The sequence below is a fragment of the Cebidichthys violaceus genome, unplaced genomic scaffold, assembly GCF_023349555.1.
Source record: "Cebidichthys violaceus isolate CVI_PGR_0920_01 unplaced genomic scaffold, fCebVio1.0.p SCAF_1, whole genome shotgun sequence".
Classification (NCBI taxonomy): Eukaryota; Metazoa; Chordata; class Actinopteri; order Perciformes; family Stichaeidae; genus Cebidichthys; species Cebidichthys violaceus.
In genome coordinates this window covers 23,805,378-23,817,316 of record NW_027176262.1, presented here as the reverse complement: position 1 = coordinate 23,817,316, position 11,939 = coordinate 23,805,378, and the positions used below count along the sequence as shown (strand labels likewise).

Genomic DNA, 11,939 nt, shown 5'->3' with positions numbered 1-11,939 from the left:
ATTCCTCCCGGTCTTAGCTGCCTACTTAGTGTTGCTAGATTGTCTAAAAGACGTACAGTTAAATATCATAAAGAACGTGTAACAGTATCCGATCTGTTTGAAAATATAAATAGATACATGGCTACATGAAATTATAAAACGATATGTATTTCCGTGTTGGTACGCGGCTCGTTGGTCTAGGGGTATGATTCTCGCTTAGGGTGCGAGAGGTCCCGGGTTCAAATCCCGGACGAGCCCTCGGTCCTTTTGGTTTAATACCGAGAATCATAGTCACCCCCCCCGACGCGCCCAACATCTAAAAACACGGTTAATGATCCAATAGTCAACGTCCCAAAATCACATGATCGCATAATTTGAAAGCGCTGTGTGGACAGTTTTTGCCATTTCCTTCGAAATTACGTTGCAATACGAATAAGCGTTAGCAAAGTATTAGTCATCCATCGCGTAAAATGCTACGGGCTCGTCCGGGATTTGAACCCGGGACCTCTCGCACCCGAAGCGAGAATCATACCCCTAGACCAACGAGCCAGAACGTCATAATACAGCACCTGTACTTTTATAAAACTCGTAAACGAGACACGGTCTGTCCTGTTCAATATGGCATCTTTGTAGTAATGTATTTTTCTGTGCAAGAGTTCCATGAATTTCCAAGAAGAGTGAAATCAGCTTAATGTAGACGGAGAACAATAAAGACACGCAGAGGAATTCAATTAACTTCTTTTTATATATCATACATAAGACTGTCTTAATATAATACAAAGGGCATTGTCATAAACACAGCAAAGTCTTGACTAGATCTTACAATCTGTGGATACATGGACTTATCCTTTCCCCCATGCTGTTCAATTCTATAGTGCATGTTGCATGTACAAAAAAAGTGAAAAAATGTGAAATCAAAAATGACAAGGATAAATCCAAATTAAATAAGAGGATTTCAACTTCTGTTGGGTGTTCAGATATGTCGACAAGTATACGTGTTTGTGTATAACCCACAAACTGACCAGGCTTATGAAAGATGGAACCTTATTTTCAACCATGTGCTTCTCATATAACCAAAAAGTAAGGTTTGTGATGTACATGCACTTACAATATACCCTGTGAAAATTATTAAGGTTTGAAGATCTAGCTTTCCCTGTTTGATTCAAACCCTACCTCATAGTGTTGTCCTGATGTAGTCAAGTACCTTTGCCAAAAGGCAAGGTTTTGCCACTAAGAAAACAGGAGTTCCTGCCCACTGAATGGTCACCAAATTGACAAACATAATCAACATACCAGCAGGAGCAAGGTAGTGAGTTCTATACTTCCTTTATTAAAAAAATATAAATATATACATAAATTCTATTTCAACTATTAAAAAGGGGCTGCATTTCATGACAACTGCTCTAAATAAGAGGTCAATCAGCATGATCTGAAATAGGCGCACACTTACGAGTCACTGCAGTCAATTTTTTTTCTTTTTCAGTCTTTATTTTTGGAATGTTTAGTACCAGTATGAGAGCCAGTAATAAAACCACTGGCAATTTCTAAATGTCTCAAATTCTGCGGGGTATGAAAAAATGATTGCAAATTTGCAATTAACCTTGACATCCAGATAAAACCCCAATCTCAATATAGGTAGCTTTACATTTGTGTTTGTGGAAATACCAAACATGGGTGTCGTATGATGGTTTCTCCTTTAAAATGGCAACAGCATGACCTGTGGCCTGCCCGTAAATTTGAATGGTGGCTGTGGGCAGGTTTTTCTGTTTAATTTCAAAGCTGGTAAAATGAGCAACAGAAGAAAGAAAGCACTTCAAAATCCCTGATATAAAAAAAAAAAAAAAAAAAAAGAGAGAGATCTGGTTATTGACTAATGTTTTGAGGACATGTCTGCCGAGGCAGAGCATGCGGTTGTGGGCTTACGGACACCCTTTCCCTTTGAATAGGACAACAATCATGGGGGATCTGCCCTAACCAAATCAGAAAAATACCATTCAACACAAACCGATTTGCCACAATTATCCTTGCCCTGCCAAGACGATGACGTTAAGTCACGCTTCACAGCAGAAACTAGCCAAGTTGACCAAATGATGTATGAAAGGCAGCAAAACCCTTTGAAATAGTATGATGGGGGCAAAAGAAAAACAACGACACAGAAATAGAACGCATTAGTCTCCTTTTTTTTTCGTTTTTTTTTTTTTTTTTTCGTTTTTAAACCATCAGCTTCTATCTTGCTACTCTGGAGCCTGCAGAGTAACTACCAAATTTTCTAACATACCAAAGTTTTTAAAAGACTCCCAAAATAATCTACCAATTAATATGGAAACAGTTTTGGTAAAACGTTGCAAACAAATCTGGCCAGAATACACGATAGCCAACGGTCTCAACAACGGTCTCCAGTTTTGCTAAAGTAATATATTGCAGCTGTTTGTATTGACGTTAAAATAAGATCTTGATAAACTTTGCGTCAAAGTGGTGAACTGCTACATTATTGGTTACAGACACCTATATGCTATAAAACAACTGCTTTGGTATAAAAACATATCCAAAGGGAAAATAAATTCTTGTAAAATTCACAGCATAATTTGAGGAGAAAAAAGGCAGTCACTTAACTCATTTTTTTCTTCAGTTTCCATGTTTTGGATGGAGAGACTTGTGCAGGTGGTTCTGATGAGGAACTACATGCAAAAGGGAAAAATAACAAAAACATAAAAGGGTAGACTCTGGAATAGATAGTTCTTTCCACTGCAAAATCCTTAACCAGTGAATAAGATTTTCAAGGAAGTAATGTTTAGGAGGTTGTTGTGTACAATAAGACCCTGTTATGTGGGGCCCTGCTGAAGAAGAAATCTTTGTCGAGAAAGGCCTCAAATTACCATTCTTATTTACCTTTTCTAAGTTGTTTTTAATTTCCTTAAAGAATTAAGGGCTGTCTAGAGAGAAAAATAGAGAAAAGCCATCTTAATTCAAATGATAATGTCCAGCTCCATCCCATCCCAAGTCCATGAGTCATAAGGCCAAAGGGTTATCTAGAACCAGCCACTGACTGTCTTCCTTTACCGGGGCTGGATCCTTTCGTCTCCGGCGCCCATCGCTGCTCTCATCTGTGCCGGGCCTACGGAGGGGCCTCTAGGCCTGAGGGGTGGTGCTCCCCTCTCCTTTGACCCAGTTGGTGTCAGTATCCACCCGCGGGGTCTCCTCTCCGCCCGGGCCAGCACACGCTATAGGGACTCCACTGCTATGTGCTCCCCTTTAACAGAGTTACACAATACCGACCAACAACAAGAAATATCACCGCAAACACTTCCCCCTCATTGTCAAGCTACAGGATTTACAAGCAGCTTTTTACGAGAAATTTCACTTAAAAAAGGGCAAAATAATTAAGAACCAGTGGAACAATAATGTCAGGCAGTCCACAGTTTGAACCGAAAGAGGACGCCAAGCATTTCATCACCAACAGCTACCTGCAAAACAGCTGCAAACGTTGCTCTGAGATGCTCCGTAGAAGATTTTTGCCACATAATACCATATGGTGATTACTTGGTGGTTACATGAAACTGGTGAAATGGTAAGATGGATGTCTCAATCTCACTATGGTTATTCCGCAGTATTATTTTGTGCCTAATGATTGCAAAAGAAAAATCTGATGAAAATTACATATATACTTTTTAACAAAGCTTTTTCTCTGTAGTAGCGGTTCAGTGATATCTCCCTTCTGACGTGAGCAGCTTTTGTTCTCAACACACCTTGTAGTAAAAAACACCACCTTAAAAATGACGCACAGGGGGGAACACACAGCCAAATGTCAGTGCAGTCACGAGCTGGCCATAGAACTCTGCTGCACACACACTCCAGTCATTGGAGACTCCTCCCGGTCCATGCCCTGCCTCATGCCCAGGTGGCCCTCCGCTAGGTAGTGGGCAGGCCCCGTGTTCGTGCCCATGGAGAATGCAGGGTGCGCCGCCATGCCGGTCTCCTGCCGTGGGTTCGAGAAGGCACCTAGCCCCATGCTCAGCCCACCGTTCTGACCAAAGTCAAGGGCTCCGGCGGGCAAATGGCGGAGCTGGTAGGCCTGGTTGCCATGGTTCCCAGTGGAAGAGGACGATGTAGAGGAAGAGGAGGCAGAGGAAGACAGGGAGGTCATGGACAGATGGCCGTGAACCACCTCCATGGAGTCCTGTGTTGAGGAGCTGTGTGTCGGGGAGGTGTAGTGGCGTGGGCGTGGTCGTGTCGCCATCATCTGCCCGTGGTGGTGATGAGCATGTGAGTGGGGATGCAGGGCCTTAGGGTGCTGAGGGGGGACATGGAAGGTGGTCTCCTGGACTGGGTGAGTCTCTCCAGTGACCGACTCTGGTCCAACGCCACCTCCCCACACCAGCGGGGGTGGGTAAGGCTGTCTTGCCTGCCGATGTCAAAAAAAAGATAACAGGAGTCAGTTGTTGAATATGGCCGCACCATTTTTACGGTTTCAGATAACCGGGCGTCTCACTGACCTGTGGGCAGAGGCTGTCACCGTCGATGGTAGGCAAGGCCGCGCCAAAGTGTCCTCCACTGTGCAAGTGGTGATGGGTCGGGTCTGACCTCGCTCTGCCACTGGTACTTGTCCCAGATGATCCTCCTGAGGGTTAAACACAAGTGTCACGACAGCTGATACAAACTATTTCGTTCACTAATTTACGCGGCGGACAGCCGAGCAGCAGGGTTCTCAGGTGAACGGTTACCTGAACTAGAGGAGGTGCTGGAGGTGGTTCCTGAAGACTGGGACTGCTCTAAGGCGGGGCTCGTGGACACGCTGCTGCTCGTATTGGTCCCCTCATCCGCAGTCTTCTTGAAGAAGCTGTGCTGCAGGGCATAGTAGGGCTGGATGCGGCTCTTAGGGTCATAGTCCAACATCCGGAGGATCAGGTCCTTGAACTTCAAGTAGTCGGCAACAGCGTGGCCAGACTCCCCCGCCCGCCGGCCACCTGGACCCCCCGTCTCCACACCCAGGATGGAGTGGAGCTTCCGAGAGGCTGGAGGCTTATACTGTTTAAAGGCAGAGTACGCGAAGATTAAGAGATTTACTCAGCCATGGCTTCTGCACAGCATCACTACATTCACCTTGGTTTTCAGTGTACCAGTAGAAACTAGAGAAATGAGCTCACCCTTTTGCCATCTTTGGTCTTCTTAACACTCCATGTACCATCTGAAAGCTTCTCAAAAAACTTCCTGGCTTTTGGGGCTAGGTCCATTATGTGATTAGGTGGGATACCAAGAACCTCGACTATTTTGTTCATCTGGTCCACCTGGGGAACAAGTTATGAATCAAGTTACTGCAACATTCACATTGTACATCTGCAACACTGAATAGAGAGTATTCCTAACACAACAGCACACAAAAAGCATTGCAGCTTCTTATACCTCATTAGCTCCGCTAAAGAGAGGTTCTCCAGTGTGCATCTCAACCAAGATGCAACCCAAGGACCACATGTCGATGGCCAGGTCATAGGGCATTCCCAGCAGCACCTCTGGGGAACGGTAGAAGCGACTCTGGATATATTGGTATATCTATAAAAAGAAAGCACGGACAGTCTTACTTGTGATCTCTGAATGACCTTTTCATTACACCCAACGTCTCAAAGCAACAACTATCGCACACTTAATTGTATTGCTGATAAGAATAAAGTGCAGCTAGATACCCTTTGTCCCAGCTGGCATGAGCTGCCAAAGTCCACTATTTTGATGGCACTCCTCTTGGGGTTACAGAGGAGAATGTTTTCAGGCTTCAGGTCACAGTGGATGATGCTGAGCTCAGGCGTGGCCAGGAAGAGCAGCGCCGTGCATAGCTGCTGGGCAAACTTCCGGGTGAGGTTGAGTGAGACGCCGCGGAAGTTGGTATTTCGGAGTAGGTCGTACAGGTTGTAGGAAAGCATCTCAAACACGAGGCAGAGGTGGTTCCGGAACATGAAGTGACGCTTCAGGTGAACTGCAGGAAAAAACACAAATTGCACCCATGTTAGTCAAATGCAACAAACGCCTTTGAAATTGCTTTTATACGTGTCATCAGATGTCAGGCGGGTGGATTACCGATGTAGTATTTCATCTCGGTGTCATGTTTGTTCATGAGCTCTAGGAGGCGCACTTCAATCTGGGCTTGATTGAGGAAAGCTTTCTTGTTCTTGATGATCTTAATGGCAACCCATTCCTGCTCAGCACGGTCGTACGCTTTCACAACCTAAAGAAAAGACGCCGACGAGAACAACGCTTGAATCATCCCCGAAGGACAAATAGGAACTGTCCCTTTGATAACGAACATCAACATTTGAAAACGTCAACTGCACGTGAAACATCTTGCTGTTATTTATAGAGAGGAAAATTAAACAATCATTTGTTTCTCCAAGTTAAAGACAACTGTCTCGGTCACATGCTCAAACTAAGAATATATGTGTGTGTGTGTGTTTTAGAATTAAGCACCTGTCCAAACGATCCTTTTCCTATCAAGGAATCAATCTCATAGCGGTCCATCCACTTCTCCCCATTCTTGACGATGTAGTCATAGTTATCATCGTCATAGCCATCATTGAAGACCTTCCTCTCTTTTTTGTGACTGGAGTCTTCACCCTGACCCTGTTGGTGCCGTCGCTTCTTTTTTGCATAATACACCTATTGAATTAAACGAGTAAACAGTTCCCGTGAACACAATTGAAGACGTTTTTATGTTGCTCTTGAATTTTCAGCATTTTGCAAGAATCTTTACAATGTAACGTACAGAAGAAGCCAAAACAAACCTCATTGATGTGTTTGTATGTTTTGATAAGGTCAATGGAGAGCTTCCTCAGGGGAGCTGAAGTTGGGTCACGAAAGCACTGGGGCATGTGCCTCTGAAGTATCACATGGGAAAGTCACAACATTTCAGAAACAAACAATATGCACAGTACACTTGTGAGTAGCAGGGCTCATCTAAACTGCTTATGGTAAATCTTAGAGGCCATTTATTAAAATGTATAAAATATATATTGCACAATTTGAAATGACTTGACTGAAAGAACATGTACAAGCAGCTACTCTGCCTGGTGACAGCAGCAGAGAGGTAAGTATACTTTCATATCACGTTAAGTATTGCAATTCCTGTAACCCTAGACAAGAAGACGAACAGAAGTGCAAGTGCTAGGGGTAGGGTAGGGTTAGTGTACCTGATTGGCAGTGAGCTGTGGTGTCTGGTCGCTGTACGGTAAGACCGTAACAGATTGGTCAGTGCTTGGCTGGAGGCGGTCACTGTACTGCTGGTGCGTATGGGGCATTGGAGCAGCCATCTGAAGACCAGCAGTGTGTAAAGAAAAAGAGGGCGCAAGCCGGACGGACGAAGGTTTGCATGCTGAAGTCTCTCCTCCTGGAAGAAATGAGCACCGCTGTGAGCTGCATATTACCTTAATTCAACATTAAATGGAACAAAACACACAGAGGAAAAAGGCTAATGACATTAATGTAAAACGGCAGCATTTCCTCTTCCATACAGGCAGTTAACGGCCTAAAAATAAAACAGATAGAGATATTTGCTTCTTATTGTACAGATTTAATATTAAAGCGCATTATTATTATTATTATTAATATTAATATATACATATATGTGTGTGTATGCAAAAATGCAAAGTATGCATTTGTAATATTTACATGCATGTTGAAATGAACAAGCTTAAACTAAAACAGACAAAATGATCATAAGATGTTGAGAACAATAAAAAGGATTAATTTATTGCTAAGAGAAATCTCAGATAAATGCCAAGTTTCTTTTGTTAAACATGTAAGGTCAGAAAAATGCATCAAAGGATAACCATAAAATAAATGATAGCAGTAATATATCAACCTTTGTGAAGAAAAAGGAGCAAAACAGCAGGTTTAACAGTGAAAAGGGGTGAAAATAAAGCATCTCCACACTACACAGTGAATCATCCTTCATTTTAAGCCAGAAGGAATCAAAAAATTATCAAATAGCATGTGCAGCTATCAGCATCTCTCACCAGACAACACAATTCACCAGTGCTACACAGTAACCACTATTCAGAATCCCAGCAACAGCACCTAATTAGCATAGCCTATCACCACAGAGATACAGCGTGATTTGGCAAGCCCATCAATGCACAGACCAATCACAACGCAGTATGCAAATAGCCTACTTTTGTTGCCAGGGCAGAGCTGCTCCCATTTTCCAATGAGAAAACAAGAAATAAACAAGAAATAAAATTGAACTTTGGCACACTTAGACGCTGCTTTCAACACAAGAGCCTGACAGCAAAATAGCTGCACAGCCCAAAACCTGCACTCCATCTGAGAGCATTAGAAAGCTGACCCAGCTCTGGAAAAGGAAAATATACACATCCACTGAGAAAGAAGAGGAACTGTAGGAGGGCAGAGCACCGTCAAAGCCTGTATTTGAAATATATATATATATATATAGATATATATATCTATATATATATATATATATATATAGATATATATATATATATATATAAATATAAAATTAATTTTATTATTATTATTTTTAAATAAAATAAAAACTTTAAAATAAGATCTTGTGTTGCAAGGATGGTACAAGTGATACTTTAAAAGGTAAAGCAAATTTGGTTTAATTAGACAGACCTAATATCCAATTTTCTTTACTTTTAACTTTTTATAGACAAATATATTTAAAGCACTAAAATGATAAGACTGATATTTCATTATGACGAGTGTGTCTATTTTCAATGCTTGTTCAGCTGAGACCATCATTTGGAGCGCTGTCCTTAAATGTAAAGTTAAACTGCATTAAATTGATATTTAAATACTGCATTGACCAATGCTAGCAATGACTAAACATTGTTTGATTTTTCCCCACTGAAGAATGTCCTTAAATGTGTACGTCTGGATCTCTGATTCAAAACAGCCAAATAACTAAAAGAGAAGATCTTAGGTGGACCACTTCTCACCAAAGGGTTAAGGCATAATCTATAGCAGCTAACCTGGATGCATCATCTCCTGTAAAATGTCATATCATCCTGGAAGAAGAGTCCAGCAGCAAACCACTACAAAGAATAAAAGCTGATCATTACCACTGTGCATCGTTGGTGGGGATTTAACTTCATAGTGGTTCAACTTGTGCTGAGAAGGACCAGAGGACCCCTGGAGAATAGAGGACACCCCAAAACTTTGAAAAGTGTGCTCGGGGTAAATGGTGGAACTTTGGGGATTTTTAAAAATAATTATGAAAATCTATAATAAAAAAAAAGCAAGCTGCTTGTAGATCAACCGTCAAAAGCAGTAAATGCCCAGACAATGACATTTTAAAAACACAAAAGATCTGAAGCTCTTATGAAACTGTTAAAAGATGAATAGTTCACTCAGAGTGGCACAGACCACAATTAACAAAGCAAAGGAGGATTCATATTGTTGTGGTTCTCCTCTTTACATGCCTATAGTTAATACACCTTTGTAATTATAGTGGATTTTATGACATGAAATATAGTTAGTTACTAAGTTGCTGTATGAACGTCATAATAGAGTACTGTACACTGCTGTATCATTCAAGTGAGCAAATAACTGAAAAGGTTTGAGCTCATTTAGCAAACACAATACCTGGTATCGGACTAACTGGAGTGAATTTGGCTTTTTTTAAATCATTAACCCGAATGGGAAAAAAACCAAAGCTGTATTTGACAATAAAGCCATTTTACAAGCGCACTTGTAGCTCTTTAGTCTTTCCAAAACGTTTGATTAATCTTCATTTTCAGTACTGACATATGAACAGTTCCTCTCCTGGCTCCACTCACCACGGCATCAACGGGCCTATTTAGGTGTAAATATAACGACAGCTAGCATGCTATTAGTAGCTGTATCACAAGTGATGGCTGAAGACCTCTGTAACGAGCTTGTGTGTCATCTTCTCACGCCCAACCGATACGATCCAAAGATGAATCAAATGCAACCCGTCCAGAACAATTAAAAGCCTAACGTCCGTGCATAACGACGGAGTAACTCTGTACTTACAGATGATGGGGTAGATCTCGTCATGGTTGGAATTTAGAACGCATATTCAGTGTTAATTCGCGTCCTCTCGTCCTACATATTGTTCGTGTATGCCTCCAATTCCTCGTATTCAGGCTCACGTTACCGTTAGCGGTCTAACTAGCTAACGCTGTCGTCGTTATAACGTTACCGTGAAAACTGCGGGACAAGCGAGCACATCTCTCACCAATCCAGCGTTAACGCTAGCTAGTGACGCTGCTGGGCCCACTCAGCTGGTTCGTCAACAAGCCGTTAACCATTAGCCAGGTTAGCAGTATGAGCTACCAGGCGTTAGCCAGGTTAACGTTAGCTAGGTGAGCAACTCTAAAAACACAAACTACACCGAACGTTGATGTTTATAAAATAAGACATCCGCGGTAAATCAAACAGGGCTGTTAGCTAACACAACAGCTTGAATTGTACCTTACAATGACAGTGTGTTATATCGCAGGGTGAACGTTAGCTGTAACGTTCGATTCGTCCGTTGGACCCTCTAACTGACAACAAGCTACAGAACCGTTCTGGATTCCGATTTAAATTAGTCCGTTGACCTACTGACTGGACTAGAATGTTAACGCTGGCTTAACCGCCACAAAATGTAAGCTAGCCGCCATACCATAAGCTACTATTCTCAACTTCACTGTCGCGTCCATCATTGTTAACCATTCACGTTACATATATATATATATAAATATATATACATACATATACACACACAACTGCAAAAGCGTTAACGTGACATTTTAAACTGACGTAACATTTAACAAATGCTCACCTCTGATGGCACGATCTTCATTTAAAGTCCAATAACCTGTATGATGAGGAAACTTATCCAGCTTGAGATTCTCCCCTCCCTGCACGGTTAGCGATGTTAACGTTAAATACAATCCGCGTCCTCTGATCGGCAAAACTCTAGAATAATTCGCCAGCCAGATTTAATACGCGTTTCATACCCCAAGCTTTGGTGAACAACATTGGAGATCGAAGCAACTTCGACTAACAGCTGATGACTAGCAACATGCTAGCGTTAACTAGCACGCATAACTCACTAGCTAACCTTAGCGAACTGGCTAGCTAGTTGACAAAATGAAGCTAACATTAGCTACCTGCCCTGGCTAGCTGTAGCTTCTTCGGCTAGCCTCGAGCTAACGATTCTAGCTACCGCTAAATAAACGTTATGCCAAATTCCGATTTTACCGTGTCTTTGCAAATTTTGCGTCGGTCACTTCGATGGTTACGACAGTACAGTTAAATCCAGAGTGTTTCAAACATGAAACAGAAACCGTGTCCTCTGATAATTTTGGTTAAGAATTTTGTGTCAATTTTCACAAAATGGCGCGCGGTCCAAACCTGCGCAGTGAACCGGCCCGGTGGACCAGAGACACGGACAACTGAGTTAGTGCGGCGCCGCCTAATTATTTCTGCTATGTTAAAACGTCGGCCTCTTGATCTTCTTAATCCGGTCCACTAGACGCATTTCGATATCCAAAAACGTCAAATATATATCCACTGGCAGCATTATTCCGGCGGGAAGGGAGAACATTTGAAAAGACTGAGCTGGGAAAAAAAACCCTCCTGACAAAATGGCGATGCTCTAGCTTGTTGCCATGGCAACTGTCAATCAAAAAAATGAAGTCCCCGGATGTACCAATGACGAATAAAATCTAACTGACCAGAGTTACAGGACACACATAACTCCTGCGGTCTCCCCGTGTGTCTTGTTAACCGCGTTTGGCCTGTTGCTACCATCCAGAAGAGATGTTTATTATTTTTACAAATGGAAACTACCGTAGCCTTTTATGATTGTAGCCTTAAGCCTTACTTCTCTCACACGTATTAGTCAGTCTGTGTGTTTTCCTATTTTCTGCCTGTAGCGTTGCTGATTTAGACAAATAACATAGCTCCATTGTTGACAATATTAATCATGTCTTCACAGGTAT

At 42.1% G+C, this 11,939-nt stretch overlaps 1 protein-coding gene and 2 non-coding genes across 4 annotated transcripts; 1 reads left to right on the top strand and 2 right to left on the bottom strand.

Annotated features, from left to right (window-relative positions):
- The first annotated feature begins 165 nt into the window (after positions 1-165).
- On the top strand, positions 166-237 carry trnap-agg (transfer RNA proline (anticodon AGG)). Its single transcript has one exon. It is a non-coding gene; the product is annotated as a tRNA-Pro (tRNA).
- A 219-nt stretch (positions 238-456) lies between these two features.
- Positions 457-528, bottom strand: trnap-cgg (transfer RNA proline (anticodon CGG)). Its single transcript has one exon. It is a non-coding gene; the product is annotated as a tRNA-Pro (tRNA).
- Positions 529-705: 177 nt separating this feature from the next.
- dyrk1ab (dual-specificity tyrosine-(Y)-phosphorylation regulated kinase 1A, b) lies at positions 706-11,585 on the bottom strand. Of its 2 annotated transcripts, none has more exons than XM_068716335.1 (11): positions 10,775-11,585; positions 7,152-7,348; positions 6,747-6,839; positions 6,433-6,621; positions 6,046-6,193; positions 5,658-5,944; positions 5,380-5,526; positions 5,124-5,264; positions 4,701-5,004; positions 4,473-4,597; positions 706-4,381 (listed from the first exon to the last, which is right to left on the bottom strand). In XM_068716335.1, the coding sequence occupies exons 2-11, from the start codon at positions 7,269-7,271 to the stop codon at positions 3,794-3,796; spliced, it is 2,142 nt and encodes a 713-aa protein (XP_068572436.1). In that variant the 5' UTR covers positions 7,272-7,348; positions 10,775-11,585; the 3' UTR covers positions 706-3,793. The 2 variants fall into 2 exon arrangements, with proteins under 2 accessions (XP_068572436.1, XP_068572445.1); XM_068716344.1 differs by lacking the exon at positions 10,775-11,585 and adding an exon at positions 9,982-10,180.
- Between the last annotated feature and the right edge of the window lie 354 nt (positions 11,586-11,939).